Source organism: Carassius carassius, chromosome 16 (genome assembly GCF_963082965.1).
Source record: "Carassius carassius chromosome 16, fCarCar2.1, whole genome shotgun sequence".
Classification (NCBI taxonomy): Eukaryota; Metazoa; Chordata; class Actinopteri; order Cypriniformes; family Cyprinidae; genus Carassius; species Carassius carassius.
In genome coordinates, this window is record NC_081770.1 from 7,898,862 (window position 1) to 7,926,132 (window position 27,271).

The window sequence follows — 27,271 nt, forward strand, 5'->3', positions numbered from 1 at the left end:
GATAGATAGAATGATAAATAAACCACTCATTCATTAATTCATTCTGTAGTAGCAGTCCATAGAACAGAATCCAGCAAACTCTTTGTCTGAATAGAAAGCTGTGAAGATGCCCTTCTTTCCAAGACCACAGTATCTACAGCCATCACACATCTGCTGATCTCCAGCTCCACTCTGTGTGTCCTCCTCACATCTGGACTGACAGACTTTCAGTCAACCATGTGTCTGAGAGTGCAAGTCTGCAGCCAGACCCTTCTCCATTATATTATAATACAACTGTACTACTGACTCTTCACTGAGTACCAAAAGTACATATGCTTCCTGTGCATGGTTTCTAAAAGAATGGAATCAGAAAAAAGTTGACTGGCACTCATCTATACCACAGGTTATATTAATATTTACATTTACATTTATTCATTTAGCAGACGCTTTTATTCAAATCGACTTACAAATGAGGACAGAGTGGAAGCAATCAAAAACAACAAAAAGTGCAATGATATATAAGAGCTATAACAAGTCTCAGTTAGGGTAACACAGTACACGTAGCAAGGGCTTTTAAATAATATAATAAATAAAAAGAAAACAGATAGAATAGAAAAAGAATAGAGCAAGCTATTTGGTTCATGTGCATGTACCACTGCAGCATGTCGGGTTAACTTCAAAAGAGTGAATGTCCTTCGAGTGCACTTTGGGCAATGGTATACAGTCAAGGCATGAGGATCTAATACAAGAGGCAAATCATTCAGAGTAACGTTACTGACAGTGCTTGTCTCCATCTTCTAATGTTGACAATGTGCCTCTGAAGGAAAGTCAGTGTCTTTCTCAGGTGTGGTGGATATGCAATGTTGAAAGCAGAATACACACAGAAGGCTGTTATGAAGCTTCATCAAGGCTGGTGCACTGACACACATCTGTTCCATCTTCTGTCACCACACTGAGCCCTCGAACTATGATTGACATTTTACAGTCAGTATCCATCAGGTGTATGGTAGGAAAGGTGTAGCCGGGTCCCCCTTTCATAAAATAAATAAATAAAAAGAATAATAACAACAATAATAATAATAACGAGAAAAAAAGAAAACACTTTTCAGATTCATCAGATTCTGTTGCATCCTCTTTGGCTCAGACAGTGTAGCTACATACACTGCAGAACTGCAGAAACCATCAGAAGCTAATGTATAAGGTTCACAATATACCATGCATTTCATGTTCTTGTATACACTGATAAATCTTACATTGTTTTCTAAAACTATTGCTTTACATTTTTAACAGATGGGCTAAAAAGGTACAGAAGAATAAAATATTACCTGAAAAGATTTGAAACAAGATATTTTACAGTTGATGAGTTTTTTTTTCTATACTCACTCCAGCAGGTGTCCTTAAGTATGTGTATTTTTTGAGTACATCTTCCACAGAGATTCCTTCCGTGCTTTCTCAGCGTCTCCAGGAGAATGTTCCTGTCGTGTGGTCTTTGACAGTCCATGTGTCTGGATGTGTTTCTGATACTCACTTTGTAGCACATTCACATGTGCCTCAACAGACATTGAATCCTCCCCAACACAAGCTTCCTTCATCAGAACAACAGAAACAGATCATGCTTAGACCGTGACAGATATGAAAACATCGAAATACTTACTGAACAAGGTGTTTTAGATATAAAAAATAATAAAAACATTGAGCTGCATAAACATTAAGATGATGGTCAGGCAGTGAAGAAGTGGAGTACATACTAAAAGGATTTAAATATCTGTAGTACATTATCTTCCTTACATTAACCTGCACTAAGTGAAAATGTAAAATTAATTAACAGTGCAAAAATAAACGATGCATATGGCAGTGTGCTTACATATTCTACAATAACCTGCAAGTGGAGCACGTTCTGCTTTACATTTCAGGTTTAGGGATGTGTCAGATGTGCTTAAAACACAAACATGACTGATTGTCATTTTCCAGCAAATAAAGATTACAACATCTTGTTACTACAATATTGTGTGTGATTATGTTGATAGAGATAAAGCAATGGTTTAAAAACAATTTAACTTACACAGTCATTTCTATCTATATTTCTCTGGAAAGGGTTCTTCACAACCAGTGTGTTGACAGCTTGAATATACTCTGCATTAGTTGGACACCTGGCAGACAGGTAGAAACAAACTCTAAATTAGAGTTTTTTTATTTTATTTTGTTTAATCGTCTTCAGATTGTGAATTGATCATAGTACAGTTGTAATAGCAGAGGTGGTAATAATTATTATACTTACAGGATGTATTCTGTACTCTATTGTACAAAAAAGACGCAGATATAAACTATCATCTCTGAAGGATTCGCCGTCGATGTGGTCCTCATTTTGTCTCACTGTACATATGTCTGTCAACAACAATAAACTAAAGCTGCAAGATAAAACGCAAAGGAAAAATTATGATCGTATTGTAACAAACTTATCTTAATATACATATTTGTGGTTTATAAAGTATAGATAAACGTATAAACGATGAATAATTACCTCACGTCTTATCGCCGCCACCTTGTCTAAGGAAATTACGTAAATGTATATTTACTGCTGATTGGCCAGCACAGTAAAACTCCTTTCACCAATGAGAAACATTTTGCCACGCCCCTACCATTCAGCGCGCCCATTGCTCCAGGCTGCAGCTTTTTTATTTATTTTATTTATTTTTCCTTTTTTTTATTTAAACAGTTAGAACACAACAATAATTTTCAAATAACAAAAAATAAATAAATAAAAATATAGAGACAGAGAACATTTCAAAAACATAATACAAAAAAAGTGTTTAAAAAAAGAAAAACAACATTACCAAAAAGCAGAAGGATAAAGAAAGAGGGCATTACTCACATGAAAGAAAATCTAAACATTTAACAAGGCAAAGAGTCCATAAGTCGTGCAAATTTTACAAGTTCTGATCGCTTTTGGGTTAAGAGATGACGAGATTGTATTTAAATAATGTTTTATCTCATGCAAAAATACCAAAAGAATTGGTTTACAGTTTGAGAATTTTCATTTATGAATATAAAATCTGCACAGGAAAATAATTAGATTTATTATAAAGCAAGCATTAGAATCCGCTTCAAAAAATCCAAATATAACAATTTGGGGCTTCATAGAAAAATTTTGCAAGATATTTCTTGAGATAAACCAACTAACATCTTTCCAAAGTTTCTGAGTGTAACTGCACGACCAAAACAAGTGAAGAAGAGTTTCAGTGTCATTCTGACAGAAGGAGCAATTAGTTTCAAAATCAGATCTGAATTTTTTCTGAAGGAAATTTTTGACTGGGTAAATATTATGAACTAATTTAAAAGATATTTCTTTTACTTTGTTTGTAAGGAATAATTTATGCTGTATGGACCATATATTTTTCCAATTTAAATTATCAAAAAGCCTATTCCAATATGAGATTGCAGGAGGGGCAGAAATAACGTTTTCAAGGAATAGAACTCTTACTTTATAATTTCTTCCTTTTTTTTCAGTGAAACATATCTTGCCAATATGTGTGTTGACAAGCTCATGATAAGACAACGAACCCAAAGAGAGAGTATTGTTTTTAAAAAGCATAAGTAACCCAGAGGGAATAGCATCCATAACTGTGGCAAATTCCTTGGGAGTTACCGGTATATTATATTCTGAAAGAAACTCTGCATACCTAAAAAGCAGACCTTCGTTATTAAAGAGCTGTCTAACATGATATATTCCATTATTGAACCAGTTATTATAGAACAAAGATTTATTCTTAAATAAAATATACCTATTGTTCCATGTATAACAACGGTGAGGAGAAAAGTTATGCTTGTAAATAAGATTCCACGCCAGAAGGACTTGTTGGTGAAAGTTAGATAGCTTGACAGGGAGTTTATAAATATCATAATTACACATTAAAGCAAATTTTGCGCCACCAAGTTGCGAGAAAGCATGCTGAGGGAAAATATTCCAAATAGAGGTAGGATTTTTAAGGAATCGATTAAGCCAATTTATTTTAATTATGTTATTTAGTGAACTAAAATCAATGAAGTTTAAGCCCCCCTTTTGTTGAGTATTTAGTATCACTGCCTTTTTCAAATAGTGGGGTTTATTCTTCCATAAAAATTTAACTAAGATTCCATCGATAAGTTTACAAGTGTTCTTATCAATGAACAGTGACTGAGCAGCATAAGTAAGGCGAGACAGACCCTCCGCTTTAACAAGCAAACCTCTGCCTTTCAAAGAAAGGTCTCTCTGCAGCCAGCAGTTAAACCGTTTCATTGTATTTATAACAATTGGGTCCAAATTAGCAGAACATCTAGTGTTATCTTTGGTTATTTTTATACCCAAGTATGTAACACAGTTTTTAATTGCAATACCATCAATTGAAGAGATCATACTGTCTTTTAACAGAAATAATTCACATTTATTAATATTAAGACAGGCCAGAGGCTTTAGAGAAGAGATGAATAATACATAAGGCTGCAGGTATTTGCATAGAGTCTTCTAAGAACAGAACAGTATCATCTGCTAATTGATTAATAATTAACTCTGTATTGCCAATACTGATGCCTTTTAGATGGCTTGCTTTGATGTGCGAACTAAGAAATTGTGTTGCAATTAAAAAAAGATAAGGAGATACTGGACATCCCTGTCTAACTCCACGGTTCAAGAAGAATCTGGTAGAGGTACTGTTACTCAACTTAATGGAGCTGCTACTGTTCATATACAGCATTTTGACAATATTACAGAAGGAGTCACCAAAACCAATTCTATTTAGTGCTTGAAACAAAAATCCATGCTCTAATGTGTCAAATGCTTTGTAGTAGTCTAAAAATAAAATAAAACTTTCTTTTGGGAGTAAATATGAATAGTCCAATAGATCTAATATTAGGCGTATGTTGTTTGAAATATGTCTGTTTGGTACACTGTAAAATAAAATACCAAAATTTATTCAGACACCTTCAACATTTCTCACATTATCACAGTTTATTTGTTTTAGTTTAGAAATTGGTAATAAAATATGACAAGAACTCAGAGTTAAACTGTGTCAGAACAAATTTATCTTGATAATGTCAGATAACTTTGATAGAAAGATATGTAATGGAATCAGACAAAACTTCAGACAACTGTCAGTATGACAATATTTACACAACTAGCAATACTTTGTTGAACAGTTACCAAGCAAGCAATGCTTAGTTTTGTTCAGTCTATGGTGTGAAAAGGTTGCATTAGCAATTAAAGAAAGAAACAAGCAAATATGGTCAGGTCCCTAATTTAATATATATATATATATATATATATATATATATATATATATATATATATATATATATATATAAATTTCACTGGTAGTCTACAGTATGAATAATTTTTGGTTATAATATTTCACAGATCACTGTATTTTGCTATACTCACTTACATAAATGAACTAGTGTCCTGCACCCACTAGTAAAAAATATAATCAGTTATATCTAATTTTTGGTTTGACTGTGGATAAATTCTTGTTAAAACAAAGTAATTCAGTCAAGAGCAGTAAGTGATTTACTTTCATTTTCATACATTAAAGACACTGACAGTAGAGCTAGTAAATTAGGTGCGGTCACTTTAAGAGACAATGCATCCATTATAATGATACACATACGATTTCTTTCTCAACTCTTTACTTTCACTTAAGACATAACCTCAGACTTTTCGAACACACTTTCCAAGACGGGTATTTTGACATATTTTGTATCTATTTGTCGGTACAAAAGCAAGAAGACTTTGAGACGCGTCTCTGCGTGCGACCTGAACACCTAAACACCAGAACACTGCGGTGATGAATTGAGCTCTTTTGTAACTTTTTCTGTTTGTTTAAACTGCGATTTGTATTTGTTCATTCAGGTGCAGGAGGACGTGAACGTCCTGAAGGAGAGCTCGGTTCAGTGTTGCTGTCTGTGAGGGTGCTTTCACACCTGCCTTATTTAGTTCGGTTAAATCGTACCAGAGTTCGTTTCCCCCTTTGGTGCGGTTCGTTTGGGCAGGTGTAAAAAGCAGCAATCGCTCTTGGGAGCGCACCAAATGCGGACCAAACAAGCGTACCGAGACCTTCTTGAAGGGGTGGTCTCGGTACGCTTTCAAACGAACTCTGGAGCGGTTCGTTTGTGGCGAGAACTTGATTCGACCTCGAACAGATCCAACTGCAAAAAGTACTGATCATTTTTGGACTAAACCAGCTGCCGTAGTCAGCTGCACTGTGCATTATGGGATGAGGAAGTGTTTGTTGACAGTCTGCACTTTAGCATGGCAGCTCGTGGACAAACTTGGAGTAGAGAGGAGGTGCGGAGCCTCATAGAAATTTGGTCTGATGACCATGAGCATGTCAGAGTTAAGAAGAATTAATGCACGCTTCCGCTTGAAGTTATGAGCAATTCCCGCTCGCCGTTTGCAGTGCATTACAACGTTGTTTTCAACCTGCATCTGTGCTTTATTATAGAAATGTATTGTTTGCATATTGTGGTGTATAAAAACAATGTAATAGATTATGGCCAGGGACAAAATCAGCCCGTGCAGTCGTCTCTCCATAGTTGTGTTGTCTCCGTGTTGTTTGCTGGCTTTTCCTCTTATGCTGGAATTTTTCCGCACGTAAATTCTGACCAATCGAAAAGCAGTTAGGAAATACGTCATGGCTAATGAGTGATGTGGATGCTGTCATGTGACTGCATTTTGGTTCGTTTCAACTCTTTCGGACCAAAGCAATCAGTGTGGTGTGAAAAGGAACCAAAAAAGTTGAAAAATGCTACAATGTATAATTGTTTGCCCTTGGTTCGGACCAAATGTACCGAACTAGAGATGTGAAAGCACCCTGACACACGGCTCTCTCGTGCACAGAGAAAGCAGAAGTATAGATATGAGTAATTTTGCATAAAAGTAACTTTAAGGAGTGATATTTATGCTGTTATTAAAATTTGTCAGCAGAGCTAGCAGAATGCCATCTTGGACTCCCCCCATCCAGACCAGGCTCTTGTCTTCACGACAACAATTTAAACTTTTTTTCACACACATACACCTTCATGTTAAGCATAAATATAAAGCCTACTGATAAAGGACACCATTAACAGTATTGACGGCAAAATAGTTTGACAGGTGCAATATTTGAAAATCGATATTTAATTATTTAATTTTTATTTAATTTTAATTTTTATTAAATTTTTTTAATTACATGTATATCTGCATTTGTCAACCTTTAGACTTTCAAACATCAAAATGTCATTAATTAATATGTATTTGTGTACAAAATGACATATAAACATATTTTCCTATTCTATTTTGCCTGGAACCGCTTCCAACACGCTTGCGTGTCGCATGAAAAATAGGCGTTGGTTCTATTTCTAGAATGCACTAGTTTTCTTCGCGGCTCGAGTCGCGTCTCACGCAGGCAGTCTGCAAGCTCTAACCTGTTAACATGGGAGCCAGGGGCGGACTGGCCATCGGGAGTACCGGGACATTTCCCGGTGGCCTGACGGTCATTCTGGCCGGCCCGCTGCCGCTGTGCAGTCGATCAGGCTGACGTACAATAGTCTGTTATGCAACTGCAAATTCATTGACGGTTTTATGTATCTACGAATCAGGCGATCGCAGAGTGAAAATGACACCACCACATGACCAAACATCAGCGAAGCACTGGCTAATTGGCTAATGGCTATATAAAGAGGCAGGCTTTATTTTAGAAAATCACGCAAAAAACGGAGCGTAAACACAAAGGATGAGCAGAGACGGAACGTATAAAAGGAGAAAAGCCCTGGCCACAGACGAAGCAAATTGCTGCAAAATCCCAGCCATGTTCACCAGTAAGGAAGCAGGTCAATCAGAATTACATTTACCAGGGATGGGAGGGTTCACTGAAAAAACCGAACAGTTCAGTTCTCCACACGGTTCGGCACGCGCTGGGACCGCTGTTCAACTTAAATCTGACAAAGCATCTGTAATATGGTTTACTATAAGTAACACGTAAAACAAACAGGGTTCATATAATATATGTTATATTTGAAGATATTACAACAACAGCGATGAAAAAAAAAACCCTAGCTCTCAAATCATTCACTCTTGTTCAATACGATTCTGTTTTACATTAAATTTTGGTTACTTTAATTTCTGTACCTAAAAACTAATGCAAGACCTACCTAAAAAAAACCCTGAAAGTCCGTTTATTTTAATTTGTATCTTTACTCTATTGTATTTATTTGTGCTGTTGCTTGTAGTTAGAATATTCTTCATAATCTAATATATGTATATTTTTTGAAAGTACAGTTTTTCCTATAATGTGCCAGTGAGAGAGAGAGAGGGGGATTAAGGGAAAGATGATACACAGTGAATGGCTTGATACTTAATTTGATTATTTTACCCATCCACAGTCTAAGGATTTTGATTTATTTTATAACCCAAATCAAACAACTGAAAGAGCCAAAGAGTTTATCAGTCTGGTGGACACATGACTTGGGTGGTGGTGACTGCAGCAACAGAGGTAGCCTGGGGTGGAATCAAATTCTGGGCCTGATTTACTGTCCCAGTCCGCCACTGATGGGAGCCAAATTAAAAACGGACACGCCAAGCATCCTGTGTCTTACCGATCTTTACAGTGCGTCTTTAACCCTTTAACAGCCCCACCAAGAAAAAGGCATTAAAAAAAGGTTTGCATTTCTTGTCTGCTTCTGTTGCTATAGTTACCACACTCAATGTATTTTTTTTAACACATCCCATAATTTTTTTAATATCGGCCTCTACCAAATGGTTGAACTAAAATACTAATTTATAAAAAACATTTCAAAATAAAGTTATTTCAAATATTGAATCTTTATTTGTTGAAGTAGCCTATGCTATAAAATATTTCAGGTTTTCATTTTTAACAAAGGAAATAATAAGTTTTCTTGTTTTTTTTTAACAATGAACAAAAATAAATAACTAAAAGTAACAAAAGCAAAGGCATTAAATTTTTTCTGCATTCAAAAAAAAAATAGCAAAGGATAGTAATATAATGGCATTTTAAGCTTTTATGATTCAGGAAACACGTCGTCAAGTGTGGTAGTGCAACAGGATTTTCTTTATTTATTTTTGTAGATAAATGAACATTTCTTTGTAAACAGCAATGCTGTGCAGTGTAAGTCTTGAGCCAGATATATCCTCTGGCTCCTTCAAGGAAACGGTTTTTGCCTTTTATTCTCTTCTAACATAGAAGCTTAGTAGAGGACGTGCTTGTTGAGGGAGCATCATCTTCATCCAGGGAATTGTCTCCAGCTACCTCTTCTCGGATGGGGTGATAATCCAGATCCTTCTACGTCAGGGTTCCTCAAATCTGGACCTCAAGATCCACTTTCCTGCTGAATTTAGATCTAACCCTAATCAAACACACCTGATCATGCTAAACAATGCCAACCAATGTATTTGGGATCATTAGAAAATCACAGGCAGGTGACTTGATCAGGGTTGGAACTAAACTCTGCAGCACATTAAACCTCCAGGGCAAGATTTGAGCAAGGGGGCTCTATGTCAGTGGTTCTCAAACCTCTCCATGAATTACCCCCAGCACTAAACGTTTTGTATGTCTCCCTATATCTGATACACCCACTTCAGGTCTTGCAGTCTCCAATGAGATGATGAGTTTAATCAGGTTTGATAGATGAGGGAGACATAAAAAAAATTGCAGGTTTGGGGTTACTCAAAGACAGATTTGAGAACTTTATTGAGTCATCAACATAACCTGAGATCAGCATCATAGTCATTGGCGGTATTTGGTGCATGGGTCTGAAGTTCTTGTACCATAGAAACAGTTGAAATCCATCTAGTAATTGTAAAAAAAACAATGACACCAAATAAATAAAAATCTCTTACATTTTTAGTAATGTAAGTACATCAGCATTTGTGATTTAATAAGTAACTGCCTCTAATAATTATGATTTCCACACATTAATTCTATGAATTCATTATATTTACACAAAAAGTGGCAAAAAACACACATTTAAGAAATTACCTCAGTATTTTAATGGAGAAATAACAAGAGCTGTGTCATATTAATAGCTATGAATAATCAAAGTTTATTTCTCAGCAAATTGTACAATCTGATTGCAGATATGGATGATCTGAAAACATTAGCACAGCTTTTCTACATTTACCATAAAGTGACAAATCAACGTTTGGTTGAGCACAATTTTGAAAAATTATTAAAATTTTATCATGGCACCAAGTAACATAATTTTGTAAAGTTAGGGCTCTTACAGTGTAATATGTAAAATAAAATAAAAAATGCTTACCTTGCAAAATTTCACCAAGAAGGGCTCACATTGAAGGGGTGATTTCTTTGTGTCTGACATCCATGTTAGAAGAAGGATTGTGAAAAGTGCTGTTGATTGACACTCTGACATCTAGTGAATTTCAACCAGATGGTAGAGGCGGCTCAATCAGCTTGAGTCAAGTTAGGTACTCCTTATAATAAAGTATAGTGTCTCAAAATGTGCTAAACAAATGCTAAATCTGCATTACAAAAAAAAAAAAAAAAAGCATCTTTTTGAAATGTTTTAGGTATTTAAGTATTGCGTTCATTCGCAAATTGTTCTTCTAAAAATTAATTCTAAATATTGTAGTTTTATATTTTTTACATTAATATACAGCCTACTGTACAGTATAATTATGCTTTTCTTATTTTGGTTATGGAAATTATTATCTGGATAGATTTAAATCCTGTTATGCTTTCACGGACACAAATAAAAGTAAGAGACCACTCCATAACTTTAATTTGTAATTAGTTAGTCAGGTATATTGTGTCAAATTTAAATAATGGCTGTAAGATTTAGTGTGTAGTGTGATTTTGGCCTAAATCATCACCCCGGTTGTTACAAAGTAGGACGAGCATTCCAAGTGCCAGTGAAAGTTTACAGTTTCTGTGTATAAGATGCAATTAGCATCCTTCTTCACTGAACCCAAGGCTGTGTAAAAAAAAAAAAAAAAGGGGGGGGGGGTTGGTTTATACACTCAGTTTTATGTAGAGAGGACGTCAGACTGTGAGGTTCATAACAGCAGGACAGGAAGAAGCCCTTCAGCTACAAACTAAACACACATCAAACAATTGGCCACATACAAGCTGTTTGTCAGCCCTGCAGATCAATCCACTCTTCTGAAGAAAACCCACAACAGCAGGTTTCAGTTTGACTCAGAAGATGAGCTGCTTGTTTCACACCTCAGGAAGACTGGCAATGAGAGATTGCAGATTGCTTGATCTTTATTTCTGTTTAGTTTTTCCATACATACACTGATCGATATATAGATAATTAATTTAAATGTTCAAACAAAAAAAGTTAATTTCTACAATTTAATCATTAAAGATTCACACAATGTTCTTCTGCATTTACATATTTAATTAACATTACATAACATCAGACAACTACATTATTAATGTTAAAGAATATTAAAAATAAAAAACTATTGAATTGGTTAAAGTCTTAATAAGAGCCAGAATAAATTTTTTATGTAACTAAATAACATACATTCAGATCTTGAGAAATAGGAGGTTCAGACTCTGTTGTGGGAGGATTCACACCTGTCAGACTGTCATCAGCAGATAGTCTTCTTAGTTCAGACCTTTCACCAAACAACTGAAGAAAATGTTTCACATGTGTATTTTACTCTCTTTGTGCTGGTGGATTCTGACTGGTAAGTTATGAAAGCATTTTTTTTTATAGCTTAATAATTTAAAACAGCATTAAAAGCTACTGATGGATCAAAGATTGCTTTCAAATCAAAGTAATAATTAAGATCTACTTTGGATTGTGATTTACAGGCCTGAAAACATCAAAGAAATGTTACATGTCACGGTTTAACCTGATTTATATACGAAAAATTATTGAACAACAACAAAATACAAATGTATTATTCAAAAAGCAAATAATGTATAATTTCCAACTACAGCTGATTTCAGTAAACCAACAGTTTTAATCTATTATTGTATATTCATCAGGTGTGTTTGGCGCTAAAACGAATAAAATCCAGTCAGTGTCTGTGATGGAGGGAGATTCTGTCACTTTACAGACTGGTGAAACTGAAATACAATATGACGATGATATACTGTGGACATTTGGAGCTGAAAAGTCTCTCATAGTTAAAATCAGCAATGAGAAAAACATCTTTTCAACATTTGATGTTCATAATGGGATATTCAGAGACAGACTGAAGCTGGATAATCAAACTGGATCCCTGACCATCTCAGACATCACAACTGAACATGCTGGAGAATATCAACTTGAGATAAATGGAGCAAAACTGACATCAAAAATATTCAGTGTTTCTGTCTATGGTAGGTGGAGATCATTTGTCTCGTCCTGAACATATTTAGAAGTTAAACTTGATTAATATTTGTGGCTTTGTTGATTAACACAAAATAATTAGTGGGGCAAATAAGTTGTACAATTATATACAACTTCACACACAACAGGTTTACTGTAGCTACTGTTTAAACAGTTTATATTTTAACATTTACTATAGTCACCCCCTATTCAGTGCCTCACTGTTACCCAGACTCTTGCTTTTCTGCGGGATGAATGGAAATTAATTTTGTGGTAATCAGCATTATGCCTAAAATATAACACTCACAGACCATAAACACACTAGACTGAAAATAAAACTGAATTTTAAATTTAGAATAGTTTTTTTTCACTCATGTTTTTCAGCTCGTCTGCCCACTCTCAACATTACCAAAGATAGCTCTTCATCATCATCATCATCATCATCATCATATTGTTCATTGCTGTGTTCAGTGGTGAATGTGAGTCATGTGACTCTCTCCTGGTACAAAGGAAACAGTTTATTGTCCAGCATCAGTGTGTCTGATCTCAGCATCAGTCTCTCTCTACCTCTGGAGGTGGAATATCAGGAGAAAAACAGCTACAGCTGTGTGATCAACAATCCCATCAGAAACCAGACCACACATCTGAACATAAGTGAACTCTGTCTGCCATATCCAGGTATGTTGGTTCTGATATTAATGTGATTAAGATTATCTCTTAGTTTTACAGTATTGATGTATAACTCAATGACAATAACCAAAACAATCCAATGTTTTTATTTAGCACAGTGGCTAAATTAACAAATAACCAGACGCCACCTGATTCAAATATTCCATCAAAGTTTAATAGTAATGACTTTATGAATTTCTTCACTGATAAATTAGATAACATTAGAAATACAATAGCAAATGTAGATTCTACAGCATCTAATACTTCAGTTTCATCCATCGCACCCAAAGATAAACTGCAGTGCTTTACAACTATAGGACAGGAAGAGCTAAATAAACTTATCACTGCATCTAAACCAACAACATGATTGTAAGATTCTGTACCCATTAAATTACTGAAAGAGTTGTTACCTGTAGCAGAAGAACTGCTTCTCAATATTATTATCTTGTAGTTATCTTTAGGTCACATCCCAAAACCATTCAAGCTGGCGGTTATCAAGCCTCTTATTAAGAAACCAAAACTAGATCCTAGTGAACTGGCAAATTATAGGCCCATTTCAAATCTTCCATTTATGTCTAAAATTTTATAAAAAGTTGTGTCTGCTCAATTGAGCTCCTTCATGTAAAAAAATTATCTGTATGAAGTATTTCAGGTCAGGTTTCAGGCCCCACCATAGCACAGAAACTGCACTTGTTAAAATTACAAATGACCTGCTCCTTGCGTCAGATCAAGGCTGCATCTCATTGCTAGTTTTACTTGATCTTAGTGCTGCGTTCGACAGCATAGATCATGACATACTCATAGATAGAATACAAAACTATACAGGTATTCAAGAGCAGGCTCTAAGATGGTTTAGATCCTACCTGTCCGATCACTACCATTTTGTTTACTTAAATGGGGAGTCATCTCATTTATCACCAGTAAAATATGGAGTGCCACAAGGATCCGTCCTAGGTCCCCTTCTATTTTCAATATACATGTTGCCCCTTGGTAATATTTTTAGAAAATACGGGATTCGTTTCCACTGTTATGCCGATGATACTCAGCTATATATCTCAACGAGACCAGATGAAACTTCTAAATTATCTAAGCTAACAGAGTGTGTTAAAAATGTAAAAGATTGGATGACCAATTATTTTCTCCTATTACATTCGGATAAGACAGAGATATTAATTATTGGACCAAAAAACAGTACACAGAATCCAGTAGACTACAGTTTGCAACTAGACGGATTTACTGTTACTTCCTCTACAGTCAAAAATCTGGGTGTTATATTAGACAGCAACTTGTCTTTTGAAAACCATATTTCCCATGTTACAAAAACAAGCATTCTTCCATCTTAGACACATTGGCAAGCTACGAAACGTTATCTGTTTCTGATGCAGAAAAGCTAGTTCATGCATTCATGTCCTCTAGACTTGTATTAATTTTTCTGAAACATCCTGTCATATGCACATAAACTGACAGTCACCACTTATAAGCTACTTTTAAATATTGTAGAAACATAATATTCGGTAAAGTTGCTTTGTAATGATTTGTATAGTAAAAAGCGTTATACAAATAAACTTGAATTGAATTGAATTGAACTGATGTTTCAGTGTTTATTGTAGATCAGACAAACAGATTTACTGACACTTATGTTTCACTTTGTCTATTACAGATAAGGGCCTACCTTTATTTTACACAGTGCTGATTCCTTCTGCTGCTGGATCTCTGTTGATTGTTTCAGTCGTGATCTGCTGCATCTGCATAAAATGTAAAAAAACAGGTCAGGAGAACAAGCTGCATGAATATTTGTCTTTAATACACAAATGTTGATACAAGTGTCATTTTAACATGTCTGTATTATTGTTAATGCAGCTCTGACCCAAGAGGAAGACCGAACTGATTCACCATTGTGTAAACCAGCAACGCGAAAAACGGTAAGAACATTATGTGTTGCAAAAAGACGTGTTGCAGTCAATCTGATTGAAGTTTGCAGCATCAGACGGTCAGTGAGCAGACGTGGGTGGACTATCGGCCGACCGTTACCAGCAGAAGACAGAGAGCACATCAAAAGAATAGTTTAAGAAAGGGTATTCTTTTTTTACTTTTTTGTGCTGTGTACACTAAGCCTGTGTACTTTGTTCCTCAGTCTAAGTTTTTCCATTATAATCAGTGAAGTTGTGTAGATGCATCATTTTGCATCATTAGTTTAGGAACAGCAAGTTTATATTTTTTGACCTGCTGCTGTCTCACAGAGTGGGGATTTATTTACACACATCATGAATTATGTAACTTGTAACCTACATGTAAAACCGCTACAAAGCCAGCTCCTGATAAGTCTGATAATTTCTAAACAGTTCTACTTATAAATAAATTAGTTTGTCATACTGAAATATCCCTTTAGTGGTTAGTTTTCTACCATTAGATTTGAACAGTAAGGAAAGAAGAACACAAAGCTGTAACCTGTGCATTGACACAAGGTGCAGCTGCTCTGCGGTTCATGATCATCTGAGGTCAAATGCTTAGCATGCATTGTTTGATTTGTAGACGAGCTGCAACAAGTATCTTTGGTGTTGCGTTTGTGTGAAAAACAATCATTCAAAGCCATTTCACTGTTGTAAGAAACCTTAAGAAGTTGTGATGAAGATTTTTGACGTCATATCCTCTTGCTGGTCTATGTTAGCTTATGTTGTTGCACATTAAAAATCATCCTAACGTACGAGATCAACTAAAATCATACTCTAATGAGGATTTTACAAGTAGTCCTACTGAAGTCAGTTATAAAGTAGTTCTGTTACATCAGCAAGGTTCCTGATTGATTTTGTGTTTCCTTGCAGAAATCAAAGACTGACGCCGTGTATGAAAATGTCCCCAAAAAGCGATGATCAAAAAGACTGTATCTACTGGATTTGTGCTGTTAGAGCTCATACTAGATAATACCTCACCTTCTCATTCACATTCATTATCTTCCAGCATGTCACTGTTTTGTCTGTATCATATCCTTTGGCGTTACTGTAATGTCTAAAATGTTATTTGAATTAAATTAGTGATTTACCAAATAGCAGCATATCATCCAAAAACTCAAGTAAATGTTCTTTCTTTATCTTCTCACATGGGAATTTACCTAATGCTCATTACACCTTCTGTCATTTACTGTTCCTGTTTTATTGTATAGTATATCACGGTTTGTTCTGTTGTTAGCAAAAGTAGCACAAGCGCATCATCGCCCTCCTGGTGGCCAAAGCAGAATATCACATCTCTAATATCAGAACTACTTTTACCGACAGGGTGCACTATAGATCCATACTGAATGCACAAAATAAAGACAATGGTCTGCTTGATCATCATGCTGCCTCCTGGTGACTCTTTAAACAATAACTAAATCAAATAGAGCTAAATTACAGCATCTAAGAATGGCATAGTCAAATACAAACAGGCCATGTACACAGTGCTGCTGTCATTTTATGGGAATGACATGAAGTGAAGTGACATTCGGCCAAGTATGGTGACCCATACTCAGAATTTGTGCTCTGCATTTAACCCATCCAAAGTGCACACACACAGAGCAGTGAACACACACACACACACACACACACACACACACCCAGAGCAGTGGGTAGCCATTTTTTATGCTGCGGCGCCCAGGGAGCAGTTGGGGGTTCGGTGCCTTGCTCAAGGGCACCTCAGTCGTGGTATAGGCCTTTTTCACGGAAGTTAGAATGCACATCCGGTTCAGCGTTTGTTGTGTAAAGTGACTTCCGGTCAAAATAACAATGGCTGAAGCTACATCGACGTGTTACTGTAGTGTCCCTTATTGTAAAAATAATAAGCAGCGGCAACCATATTTAAGTTTTCATGGTTTTCCTAGCGATAAATGTCTGAGAAAGAAGTGGATACATGCTATTAGACGAGTAGAAGGACCGAAGTTTATGATCCTTAGAGGCAGCACATTTGTGTGTAGCCGGCACTTTATCAGTGATGATTACACTGCCGCTACTGGCCGTAAGCGCCTCAGAAAAGGGGTTGTCCCGTCCTGCTTTATTTGGAACAACTGGGGAGAAACTTCACGTGAGTCTGTTTACAAACGAGTTAGAGTTCAAACCATACCATCTGAGGACAAGAATGTCAGTAACCAAACAGTTACAGTTAACTGTTTGGTTACTGACATTCTTCAAAAATATCTCCCCTTGTGTTCAGCAGAAGAAAGAAATTCATACAGGTTTAAACAACTTGAGGGTGAGTATGAAAGAAATTTGCATTTTAAAGTGAACTATCCCATAAAGAGTGACTTATGTAATATGTATTATATCTTAATGTTACACCTCTTGTATTATATCTTAATGTTACACCTCTTGTATTATATTTTTCACATTGTATAGTTTAATAGACGATTAGTATCAGCTGTGCATTGTTGAAAAGGTAACAATTGTAGTTTCATAAAACATTTATTGACAATCATATCTCAGTGTTAAAACATACATTTATACAAATATAAAATCTTGAAATCATCAGAACAATTACATCATAAATAAAAATGATTTACAAAAAAATCCACTTTTCTTTTTTACAGGATTAGTAGTATACAGTGCAAATAGGCATATCAGATACCCCCCTTAAGATATTCATCTATGTAAGCACCAAAGTAGTAGAGATCCAGATTTTCTCTCATCTGAGCTATCATGACATTATCCCTCCACACTCTTTGAACTGTCATGTCCTCTTCAGTGTCAGTGATGAAGCCACACCAACTGAGTCCAGTTACAGCCAACTGACCTTGAACCTGCCAGTAATATTTATGAGATTTTTTCAGGGTTGCCTGTCCATTCACAATTTTAATATGCCCAACCTCAGAAACTGTAGTGACATCTGGGCACTTCACTTCAGCAAGCCCGAAACAGGGATCTGCATTAGGGTCAAAAACTTTGGCATCAGGACTGGCACCAAGGTAGGACGCGTCTGGGTGCACCACGAAACCACAAGGTGAGACATTTACATTGAACAGTTCAGAGTAATATTCCAGCACCTCAGGTTCCCTGTCCAGGCCTCTCTTCATTGCCTTCGTTTGCTTTACACCCTTGAGTATTCGCCTTGCTAGTGCCTGGCCAGATGTCTCCCCTCGCACATGAGAAACCTCATAAAATCTGCTCGCAGTCACTCTAGGTTTGCGCATATTTTTCCACTGTGGACACTCAGATTGCTCCTGAGTCTGCTCCTCGATTATAACTGCCAACTCTTGTGTGACACTTAGGCTCTCCAAATGGAAGAACTGGTGGCAGGTTGCCACGAAGTGCAAGCTCCTCGGAAATTTAGAACCGTTAATAGGGAGTTTAGGGTACACAGGAGCATCTGGATGTTTAATGTGGTTTTTGGTCACAACAGTTATTTATTGGTCAGTTATTGGTCATAAAAGTTATTTTCCAGCTTAATTTGTAGTAGCCTAAAGTAGGCTACTACAAATTAAGCTGGAAAATAACTTTATTCAAGAACTGCTATAAAGCCAAAACAATCTGTTATTTTAAACTATCCTTGTATCTCTGTAAAGCCGCTTTGAAACAATCTGCATTGTTAAAAGCTCTAACGTTATATAAATATAGATGACCTGACAATGGTATAAAGGTAAGTTATGTGTAGAAATATCACGTTAGCAAAAGCATGCTAATGTATGTTTCGTTCCTTACCTTCGTAATTGAAGATGTAGTTTTCGTGGAAGAACTTGTACCCTTTGTTGAGTTTTGAGTGCGGAACGATTGAATTAAGTTCGACTAGCCGAAAAACATCCGCGGATGTCATTGACGGAATATTCTTCAGGGAAGTTGTGAAGAGCGCGCCTGTCTCCATTTCGACCGGAAGTCACTTTACACAACAAACGCTGAACCGGATGTGCGTTCTAACTTCCGTGAAAAAGGCCTATTGAGGGTGGTGAGAGAACTGTACATGCACTCCCTCCACCCACAATTCCTGCCGGCCCGGGACTCGAACCCACAACCCTTCAATTGGGAATCCGATTCTCTAACTACCAGGCCACGACTTCCCCAGGGGATTTTCTTTTACGTTTACTGTTTGACTCACCCATTATTATGTGAAAGATATCAGTGTCTGGTTCCTGCATTTTAACGGACTCGATCACACATGCCCATTTTAAAGATAGCAGCTCTCAGTTTGACTCAGAAGATGAACCTCAGTAAAAGCGAAAGTGTGCGTGAGCAGAAAGTTTTAACTGTGTACTTTTTATTTTTTTTCCCATTCACTAGCATTAGGAACTGAAAAATGTACACAACCATTAAAGCATCTCAAGACTTTTGTTCAGTTTTACCATAAAATGTAGTTTATTCACAGCTCATACAATATTCTTACACTTTTTGCCATTTAACACAGTCAAGCAACTACCTTAAAAAATAGGCTTATGTTAAATGATAATATATATATATATATATATATATATATATATATATATATATATATATATATATATATATATATATATATATTCACCTATTAAAAACAGCTAAACTCCTGAGGGCTGGGGCCTTTAAGTCGCTGGGGTATATTTTTAACAATATCCAAAAAAATAAAAATAATACTAAAAAATAGTATGGGTCAAAATGATCAATATTTCTTTTATGCCAAAAATCAATATGATATTAAGTAAAAATCATGTTCCATGAAGATATTTGGTCAATTTTTTTACCGTAAATATATCACAACTTATTATTATTTTTTTTATGATTAGTAAAATGCATTACTAAGGATTCATTTGGACAACTTCTAAGGCGATTTTGTATTTTCATTTTTTTTTGCACCCTCGGATTTCCAGAGTTTTTAAATAGTTGTATCTTGGCCAAATATTCTCTGATCCTAAAAAGCTATAAACCAATGGAAAGCTTATTTATTCATCTATCAGATGCTGTATTTTTATAAATGGACAAGTAAGATTGGTTTTGTGGTCCTGGGTCACATATGCAAATGCAGTGTAAAGGAGGAGGATCCAAAACTGTAGTGGGAAGATTCACAAATAGCGTGAGTGTCCTTAATGTATAGTCTTCTTAGATCAGACACTGGACCATTGAAAAAATGTTTGACATGTTTGTCTTGTTCTGTTTGTGCTGGTGCTGTCAGATTGGTAAGTTATAAAAACATTTTATATGTTCTTTTGTCTTCTGTCTTTTGTCATCTGCTACTGTCTGTATAAAATAAACAATCATTCATATTCAATCTACTTACTTTTTTTATTTTTTTATTTTAAACTGACATTATACTGATCTAAGTGTCTCATTTACTACATATAAAAAATATTCAGCACAATTAAACTGTGTAAGTTTACACATTCATTTTGCTCCACCGCAGATAACTTTAAAACAATTTAAAAATCAAGGTGTAATACAAACCTGTTTTTCATAGGGTATGTCTCACCTTTCATTTTGTCCCTCTGCTGCCCTTGTAATGTTCTTTAGTTCATCTGTAAATTATAATAAGATCTTATTTCAGGATTTGTAAACCAGCAGGAGCATTAATCTGTGTCAAAACCTCTTCATGTTCATCAGGTGTGTTTGGTGCAGAAACAAATGAAATCCAGTCAGTGTCAGTGATGGAGGGAGATTCTGTCACTTTAAAAACTAACGTCACTGAATTACATGAAGATGATGAAATAGCATGGAAATATGGAGCTGAGAAGTCTCTCTTAGTTAAAATAAGTGATAAAAAACAAATCTCTTTCACATATGATGGTCCTAATGGTAGATTCAGAGACAAAGTGAAGCTGGACAATCAAACTTTATCTCTGACCATCACGAACATCACAACTGAACACGCTGGAGTCTATGAACAACAGATAAGGGGAGCGAGACTGTCATCAAAAACATTCAATGTTTCTGTCTATCGTGAGTATGGATCATTTGTTCTGCCATACACATATTCATGTATAAAACTAGTTAGAGGGGACAGATTGTATAAAAACAAACTAAACCATAATATATATATATATATATATATATATATATATATATATATATATATATATATATATATATATATATATATATATATATATATATATATATATATATATATATATATATATATATATAAACCCAATTCCAAATAAGTTGGCAAACTGTACAAATTGCGAGTAAACAAAAGAATTGAAATAATTTACAAATCTCATAAACTTATATTTTATTCAAAATAGGATATAGATAACATATCAAATGTTGAAAATGACACATTTTGAAATGCCATGCCAAATATTGGCTCATTTTGGATTTCATGAGAGCTACACATTCCAGAAAAGTTGGTACAGGTAGCAATAAGAGGCCAGAAAAGTTAAATGTACATATAAGGAACAGCTGGAGGACCAACTTGCAACTTATTAGGTCAATTGGCAACATGATTTGGTATAAAAAGAGCCTCTCAGAGTGGCAGTGTCTCTCAGAAGTCAAGATGGGCAGAGGATCACCAAAACTGTTCTGTAGTCAGACGAATCAAAATTTGAAGTTCGTTTTGGAAAACTGGGACGCCAAGTCATCTGGACTAAAGAGGAAATGGACAACCCAAGTTGTTATCAGCGCTCAGTTCAGAAGCCTGCATCTTTGATGGTATGGGGATGCATGAGTGCGTGTGGCATGGGCAGCTTACACATCTGGAAAGGCATCATCAATGCTGAAAGGTATATCCAAGTTCTAGAACAACATATGCTCCCATCCAGACGTCGTCTCTTTCAGGGAAGACCTTGCATTTTCAAACATGACAATGCCAGACCACATACTGCATCAATTACAACATCATGGCTATGTAGAAGAAGGATCTGGGTACTGAAATGGCCAACCTGCAGTCCAGATCTTATACCCATAGAAAACATTTGGAGCATCATAAAGAGGAAGATGTGATAAAACAGTTGAGCAACTAGGAGCTTGTATTAGACAAATCATTCTCACATATGATGATGGTGCAGATGATAGATTCAGAGACAGACTGAAAGTGGATCATCAAACTGGATCTCTGACAATCACAGACATCACAACTGAACACACTGGACTCTATACACTAGACATAATTGGTGTAAAATCAAAAACATTCCGTGTTTCTGTCTATAGTTAGTAGAGATAATTTTTGCTGTTTTTTACAGCTTGTGCTGTCATGTTTTATAGTTGGTGACATCATATAAGCACTCCACGTTCAAAACACTGAACTGAAAATAAAATTATGTAAATGTATTCACATTTCAGTTTATCTCATGTTTTTCAGCTCATCTGCCTGTTCCTAACATTACCAGAGACTGTTCTTCATCATCATCAGGATTATTATCATCATCTTCATCATCACCACATTGTTCACTGTTGTGTTCAGTGGTGAATGTGAGTCATGTGACTCTCTCCTGGTACAAAGGAAACAGTTTATTGTCCAGCATCAGTGTGTCTGATCTCAGCATCAGTCTCTCTCTACCTCTGGAGGTGGAATATCAAGAGAAAAACAGCTACAGCTGTGTGATCAACAATCCCATCAGCAACCAGACCACACATCTGGACATCACTCGACTCTGTCACAGACGTCCAGGTATGGAAATAGTGATTTTAGCATTTATTTGTTGAGCTGATATCTGTCTATAGTTAGAGAACACGCTCAACAGTTTACACGAATGAAACAAAAATCCTTTGTAATTATTAATATCTGAGTAAAATCTGTTTATTCTCCAGGTGTTTTTGTTGAATCAGTGTCAGTGATGGAGGGAGGTTCTGTCACTCTAAATGCTGATGTTACTGAAAAACCTGAAGATGATGACATAGAGTGGACATTTGGAACTGAAAACAGTGTTTCTGTCTATGGTTAGTATTGGTGTCATTTGAACTGAGTTGTTTTATAGTTTGAGGTGACATTGTATAAAGACTCAGGGCCCTATTTTAACGATCTAAATGCAAAGTGTTAAGCACACGGCGCAGGTGCACTCAGGGCGTGTCCAGATCCACTTTTGCTATTTTAACGATGGAAAAACAGTACGTGCGCCGGGGAGCATTTTTGGAATGGGTTGTCCCTATTCTCTTGATAAGTAATGGGCATAACGTTCAATAAACCAATCAGAGGGTCATCTCCCATTCCCTTTAAGAGCGAGATGTGCTCGTGCCATGGCAGATCACTAGTTACATGGTGGAATTTGTTGGCGGAAAAGCTGAATACTTCTTAAGCGAAGAAACTGATCTGCTCATGCGCGAAGTTAAAGCACGTGAGCAGATCATCTATGGGACAAGCAGGAATCCACCAAAGCTCTGCGTGATATGTGTGTGCATTGGCGCATTGTTCAATTAATTTGCCAATCATTATAAGAAGTAATAGGCTGAATTGCAAATAGGTAGCCTAATTCTAATACATGCAATGACAATCTATAATTACATTTTTATATGTAGCCATGTAACCCCTCTCTTCTGGGTCCTCGCCGCCACAACTCGCACTCGCTCCGAGTGGGCATCGAACCCTGGTCTCCAGCATGGGAGGCGGATGCACCGACAAGGAGGCTAAATGACTGCAGCCACTAACACGTCTCTTGAGATTGGGGAGTGAGGTTTACCTGCTTAACACTTACTCTCTGGCCTCTGTTACACTCACCCCCCCTAAACCTCACAAACCCATCCGGGTCACGGCACCAATGTAACCCCTCTCCCCCGGGTCCTCGCCTCGCACTCGCTCCGAGTGGGCCTCCAGCATGGGAGGCAGATGCACTAACAAGGAGGCTAAATGACTGCAGCCATTAGCATCTGTCGCTAGTGCGTCTCTTGAGATCGGGGAGTGAGGTTTACCTGCACAGAATTACAGTTCAATAATATTCTTTTACACTATAAGCTGTGTTTTTAATATTTGGCATGTTTGTGTGATGCCCATCCCTGTGTGTAATAAGCAAAGTTAACACGCACTGTTGGCCTCGTCCAGAGGCGCATTTTCTACCAACGAATTAAAAAAAAAAAAAAAAAAAGCGCCATTGTCTTTAGACTTTAGACCAGGTTTGAGTTGGTCTATGGCGCAGTCTATTTTCAGCTCCTTAAAATAGCAATGTGCCAGCAATGCGCCTGAACACACCTCTTTTTTAGACCAGCACGCCCATGGGTGCACAAATGGGTGCAAATTCATTTGTTAATTAAAATGATGTGGTGCTGAACGGGAAAATGCGAACAGCGCCGGACTGAAACTAGCAAACACACTTGCGCTGCACCTTGCATCGTATTGCGCCAGGTGTATGATAGGGCCCTCAATGTTCAAAACACTGAAATTAAAATAAAATCATTATGTGAATTCAGTTTATTCTCTCATGTTTTGCAGCTCGTCTGCCTGTTCCGGTAATTACCAGAGATTGTTCTTCATCATCATCATCATCACAGCAGAATTGTTCATTGTTGTGTTCAGTGGTGAATGTGAGTCATGTGACTCTCTCCTGGTACAAAGGAAACAGTTTATTGTCCAGCATCAGTGTGTCTGATCTCAGCATCAGTCTCTCTCTACCTCTGGAGGTGGAATATCAGGAGAAAAACAGCTACAGCTGTGTGATCAACAATCCCATCAGAAACCAGACAACACATCTCAACATCACTCAACTCATCAGCAACCAGACTCAACATCTGGATACCAATCAACTCTTTCACGCATGTGCAGGTATGGGAGTGCTGATATTAAAGTTAATTCTTTGGGCTGACCTCTGTGTATTGTTGTGGATCAGACTCAATAACTCACATCAATGTATCTGACAGTGTTGATCTCTGTTGCTTCTGCTGGATCTCTGTTAATCATCACTGGATTTGGGATCTTCTGCATCTGCTGGAAATGTAGAAAAACTAGTCAACAAGGCAAATGTAACCTACTGATTTTCATTAATCGATAACTCATTATAATTCAATATAATTCATTAATGTAACACCATTCAGTTTCTAAATAGTGTGTGTGGTAATTGGTTTTTGCAATGACCTGTCCTGAGCAGCTCTCTTTATTCATACATATATGTATATATATATATATATATATATATATATATATATATATATATATATATACAGTATATATGTATATGTATACACACAGACACATTTGAATTCTAATCCATTACTTTTGTTCAAACAGTTCAGATTTGTGAAGATAAGATCACTCATGTTGTCATGATACATGAGCCAATGTTCTACAAAAGAAATTCCCATAAATTGGTAAGATCATGTTGTGTGTCTCTTTATCATTTCAGCAGTGTCAGATACATGTCAGTGTTCAAAAAACTTCTTCAATTTAGTTCCAGAAAAAGCAATTTTACTGTTAAATGTGTATCACTGGCACACAATATGTCTGAGTAAGACAGCAGCGGAAATGAATAAATTCAACGAACCATAGAAAGAAATGAAAATAAATGAACAGGTAGAAAGAAACATAATCAAACTACTCTATGGCATAAATTCATTCAGGAATTTATTCCCTTCATGCTAATATTAATGTATCATTGACCATATTCCTGTTATGTCTGCATTTTCAGTTTTCCTATACATATATGTTATTTTAAATGATTTATTATAAATTATACTTTTTTTTCAGGAAGTTGAAGAGGAGGTTGAAGTGGCAGAGTATGTGCCTGTCAGCATGAGTTATTAAACTTGAATCGTTTTTAAGTATGTTTTAATTTGATAATTTTTAATAGGAAACTCTTGTAACTTTGAAGTTTGAGTCTAATACATTGACACGCAGTGCAGGTTTCAGTTCCAGCATTAGCGGAGTTAGCAGAAGACCTATTCTTGTCTATATCACATCCTATTTTATAAAGATCCTTTTTCTTTGTCTGAAAATGCCTTAGAATCATTTTAAGAATCCATTCAATGTATGATTCACTGTTGAAAAATAAATGGTATTATGCAAATGTGTGGTTAATAATAATAATTGTGATATTTTAATGTTTTATCAGTTTTGGGGAGTCGGCTAACTTACTAAAAGAAGAAATACTGCTATCAGTATTAATTTCTTCAGTAGCATAACACCGATGATGTCCAAAGGCAAAACATGAAACAAATACACCAAAATTCAATTGAAACGCAGTTTTTCTTAAACCATTTTTACTTACTTTCATTTATACTGTGTTTTGCCGTTGCTGGTAAAACAACTCCTTAGCAGTAAAAATAACTAGCTCATATATAAATAACTCAAAAACTAGCCTCAAAACTCATCTGTTTAGCTGTGCATTTATTGAATGAGCAATGTGCAATGTCCAAACTGATTGTATTGATTGCAAACTGATTAATTTTATATTACAAAAACATTTTATATTTTTAAATGTTTTAAATAAATTTTAAATAAGTTATTTTTTATAATTTTCAAAGTTTTTAAATTGCTTGTTTTATTTTTGTGATTATTTTTCTTCATGATTATTGTACTTTCTTTTATGTAAAGCACTTTGAATTACCAATGTGTACGAAATGTGCTATATAAATAAACATGCCTTACCCTGCCTTGCCTATACCACGCTACAACCCATCACGCACCCTAAGGTCACAAAACGCTGGACTTTTGGTAGTTCCTAGAATAGCAAAGTCCACTAAAGGAGGTAGAGCTTTTTCACATTTGGCTCCCAAACTCTGGAATAGCCTTCCTGATAATGTTCGGGGTTCAGACACACTCTCTTGGTTTAAATCTAGATTAATAATTCATCTCTTTCGCCAAGCATTCAAATAATGTATCTCTTAAATTGTGAGTGTAGTTGTATCTGATCAAATGCACATTCTTATTCTTTAGCTTGGGTTAAACTAATTAATTTTACTTTGTTGGATCAGCAGCTATGCTAATGATGTCTCTATTTTGTTTCTATGTTTTGCCACGGGATGTAACTAGGATTTACACAAGCTCCAGTCTGGATCCAGAACACCTGAGAAGAGATGATGCTGACCCCTCAGAGGACCCCAGATGATGCTAACCCTGAATCAACCTACAGAACTAACAAATATGGTTACAAGTGTGACTACATCATATAATAATTGCTGTTAATAATGCTCATCGTCTGGCTGACTATGTCTTGTATACATTTTTCTGAAAAATCCTGTCATATGCACATAAACTGATCACCAGCTACTACTAAATATTGTAGAAACGTAATTCTCTGTAAAGCTGCTTTGCAATGATTTGTATCATAAAAAGCGCTATACAAATGAACTTGAATTGAATTTATTTGAATTAACCAGAGTAAGTTATAGACATTTCATTACGACCATGAAGAATCATATCGACAGTAAATGGATATCCGATGACCCCTTGATGCACTGAGTGCTCATTTACCAGTCAAAAGAGCCCACCTTAAAGGGATAGTTCACCCAAAAATTTAATTTGCAAC

At 36.0% G+C, this 27,271-nt stretch overlaps 1 protein-coding gene and 1 long non-coding RNA gene across 3 annotated transcripts; one reads left to right on the forward strand and one right to left on the reverse strand.

The window, feature by feature from the left end:
• Positions 1 to 221: 221 nt before the first annotated feature.
• LOC132160345 (uncharacterized) lies at positions 222 to 2,382 on the reverse strand. 2 transcript variants are annotated; one of them, XR_009437967.1, is made up of 4 exons: positions 2,258 to 2,382; positions 2,042 to 2,129; positions 1,363 to 1,565; positions 222 to 1,010 (listed from the first exon to the last, which is right to left on the reverse strand). It is a non-coding gene; the product is annotated as an uncharacterized LOC132160345 (long non-coding RNA). The 2 variants fall into 2 exon arrangements; XR_009437968.1 differs by lacking the exons at positions 2,042 to 2,129; positions 2,258 to 2,382 and adding an exon at positions 1,844 to 1,949.
• A 9,112-nt stretch (positions 2,383 to 11,494) lies between these two features.
• On the forward strand, positions 11,495 to 16,413 carry LOC132160289 (SLAM family member 5-like). Its single transcript, XM_059570046.1, has 6 exons — positions 11,495 to 11,659; positions 11,964 to 12,299; positions 12,673 to 12,966; positions 14,618 to 14,725; positions 14,818 to 14,879; positions 15,780 to 16,413. Exons 1-6 carry the CDS (start codon positions 11,611 to 11,613, stop codon positions 15,825 to 15,827), a joined length of 897 nt encoding a protein of 298 aa, XP_059426029.1. The 5' UTR covers positions 11,495 to 11,610; the 3' UTR covers positions 15,828 to 16,413.
• Positions 16,414 to 27,271: the final 10,858 nt, after the last annotated feature.